Raw genomic sequence first — 3,151 nt, 5'->3', positions numbered from 1 at the left:
AAACAAACATGTCCAACAGGTAAATTATCTGATTTCAAAGGAATGAACGGTTGAGTTGAGAAATGAAGCAGATCTGAGACAACATCACTGTGGATGAATCAGACGCAGACAGTGACTCAATAAAAAAGAGCTTTGTGAAAAGGTGAATCAGAAGCCAGAGGTTTGGTGATTAATCCCGATGGTCCTGACTCATCAACAGGAAGGTGTACCTGCTGTCCTAGTGAATGGACCGTGTTGGATTTGCAAGATGCAGAGAAGCTGCCGTGCATTGAGGTAACCGCTGAATCAGTAGAAATGTATTATATTATATTGGAAGACAAGTTTTTTTCATGCATTTTCATCCAGGCATTGTGGGTATTCTCTATCTGCAGAAAACATTCATTGCTTCAGGGCGGACTTCGTGTTCTCTGAGAGCTTCTTGCAGCTACATTACTACAGTACTTTGATTAATACTAAAGAACAGTGTGTACATTTTTTAAAAAGGTTGTGTTATATCACCGCAGCTACTTTTCTTTCTGCTTTCAGATTGACTGATGTGCACCTGAAACACGAGTACATGTTGGTCTTGTTCCGACTCACAACGATAACACAAATCTTGAGTCCACAATTTTGAGTCCACAGCTGTTTGAAGTCTATGGGACAGACAGAAAACGAGAAAGTTGTCCTGGTAGGTGAAGACCTGGATGTTATTGTGCCTCTGTTGACAGTAGTGAGTGATTTGGGCGTTTTGAGCCCCAGTTACAGGTTTCTTTGTTTTTTTGGCTGGTCTGACACACCTCTGAACTCTACACAGCTGTTTGTGTTGTCCCCAGAGAGTTAGTGAGGAGGACTGCTTGTCCCTGTGGCTGAGGAGGACAGGAGAGACTGTGTCCTTCCTTCTGTTTAGTCCACTTTGAGGTAACCGTTAGAGCTATCTCCCATCCCTCTGCTCCTCCTCCCAGCTCCCAGAGCTCCTCCTGCTCCTCCTCCGCCCCCTGCGTCCGCCCCCTGGTCCGACCAGCCGTCCTTGGGCCCATCGTGGTAACGCAGCCGCAGCGTATTGCGGATGACCAGGCGCTCCACGATGAAGGAGGCGCAGAACCAGGGCACGGCGTACTCGGCCGTGATCAGCCCCATGAAGTTGTAGCGGAACTGGGAGTAGTCCCAGGGGCAGGCGTTGAACTGGCGCAGCAGCAGCCCAGTGCCGAACTCCCACAGGTAGGTCCACAGGGTGTAGATGATGCAGCGCAGCAGCACGGGGCAGCGGCCGCGCAGCTTCAGGTACATGCGCTCCACGATGAGGATGCAGGTGCCGTAGATGAAGAGCGCCCACACGCTGGTCACGCCGGGGAACTTCCAGTTGCAGTTCACCACAAACTCCCAGGCGGCGGTGAACATGACCTCACAGAAGTAGCCGTGGATGGCGTAGAGGTACCAGCGGGACAGAGCCGTCAGGGGCACGGGGGCCTCCGGGGATTCCATGATCTCCATCCTTCCTCCTCTTCACCTTCCTGACGGTGGTAATGAGACGCACGTCTGAGGGGGAAGAAGAGAAACAAAGAAATGTGTAAGAGAGCGATATTTATGAGCCCATATATGTAATCAATGGATGTACAAGGACAATACGGTCATAGATTATAGGATATTTAATTTGTATTTAATTGGCATTTGATCAGTTCCTGAAAAGGGTTGTTGGATCAACTAAAAAAATAACTCAATGGTTATTATTGAATTTAATTATAAGAATTAATGAAGTTTGTTCAAATTAAATATCAACATCTGTTTTAATACAAAAAATGAATTAATTTGTTCGTTACTAGCTGAGATATTGTTTTTTGCGTTGATCAAACAATTTCCCATTTGCAGTGGAATAAATTCAAAAAAGTCTTTTCAATGTTTCAGATTCAGAAAAAAATGACTACTCCACTTGACTTATAAAATCCCATTATAGGAGTTTATTGTCTCAATCTCCAGCTTCTTCAATACAGCATGATATTCATTGTGTGTAACATATTTTCCCATTGAGAGTCATACAGTCAACAAAGCTCTGCATGCATCGGGACATGGATACCCTGTGATTGACAGCTAGTACCGTCCAATGGGTTCAGGTGCCAGGTGGAGGCGGGTGTTCAGTGTCCTCAAGGAGCAGCCAGGGTCAGAAAACCAAGATGGCACTCAACAAAAACTCAAACTCTTCAAAACAGCAGTTCACTGACCAACGGGTGACTTCACAGCTGACCGCCACAAACTGTTTTTGCCAAATCCACCAGGAATAAAATCTTAAAGATCAAAACGTGAATCAGAAATGAAGCCGAGCCAAAGTTCAGTTAAGGACGAGGTGAGGAAACAGTCACCTGACATCACAAAGAGGAAATCGGAGACAGCCGGGCTTCAGAGAACTTACAGCTGCTGTTTACTGCCTGGCTGGGGGGGGGGGGGGGGGGGGGGGGGGGGTTCTTATGTAAGGTATAGCTGTATCATCTGACTGCCTACATCATGTGCTCTTATTCCAAATCCTGCACATAGTCTTTGGTGTCAGGTGCGAGGAGGCCCACGCAGGCTTGGATCCTTCCTCTACTCCAGTTTCCACACGGCAGATCCGATAGAAAACACTGAAGGCAAACAGCATCAAACCGAAGGGTTCAGAGAGCACAGAGCCGAGGAGGCCACTGAGTGTATATCATCCACGAGGTAACGCCTCCAGAGGAAACAGCAAGCCTCCTACAATGGATCACAACCGCTTTGTAAAACACAAGCTCACACTGAGGTTAGGAGTACAGAAACTCGTCTGAAGAACAAAAGCAGATTTTGTTTTTTTGTCTTCAAAAGGCTGGCAGCGGCCCACAGTGAGCCCATGGGGATTTAGCACATTACTCCCAAACAAGGAACAAGGGTTTCATGTGAGGAACTGGGCCGAGGCGAGAGACCAGTTGACCTCTCGGAACCCTCACACCAGCTTTTCACAGCCCGCCTGGGAATCGCTCCCACTCTCCGTCTCTTCTGTCCCAGCTCGTCTGGGTCAAACAGGGTTTTCCAAAAGATCGGAGACATATAGTTTTACCTTTTTTAAACAGAAACAGACACTAAAAAATAGTTCAATGCAACATACCATCGAAGATAAGGTCCCTAATATAAATAAACAGACTAACCTTATATTGCCTGTGAACTTTAT

The 3,151-nt window shown here is 46.8% G+C and overlaps 1 protein-coding gene across 1 annotated transcript in view; it reads right to left on the bottom strand.

The window, feature by feature from the left end:
- The window catches only part of tmem229b (transmembrane protein 229B), a 12,002-nt gene extending 10,532 nt beyond the window's left edge, over positions 1–1,470 (bottom strand). The window contains exon 1 of the mRNA XM_053434794.1: positions 961–1,470. Coding sequence (XP_053290769.1) covers positions 961–1,470 — 510 coding nt within the window. The remainder of the gene's footprint in view (positions 1–960) is intronic.
- Positions 1,471–3,151: the final 1,681 nt, after the last annotated feature.

Source organism: Pleuronectes platessa, chromosome 11, assembly GCF_947347685.1.
Source record: "Pleuronectes platessa chromosome 11, fPlePla1.1, whole genome shotgun sequence".
NCBI classification, from domain to species: domain Eukaryota; kingdom Metazoa; phylum Chordata; class Actinopteri; order Pleuronectiformes; family Pleuronectidae; genus Pleuronectes; species Pleuronectes platessa.
This window is presented reverse-complemented; position numbering and strand designations above follow the sequence as displayed.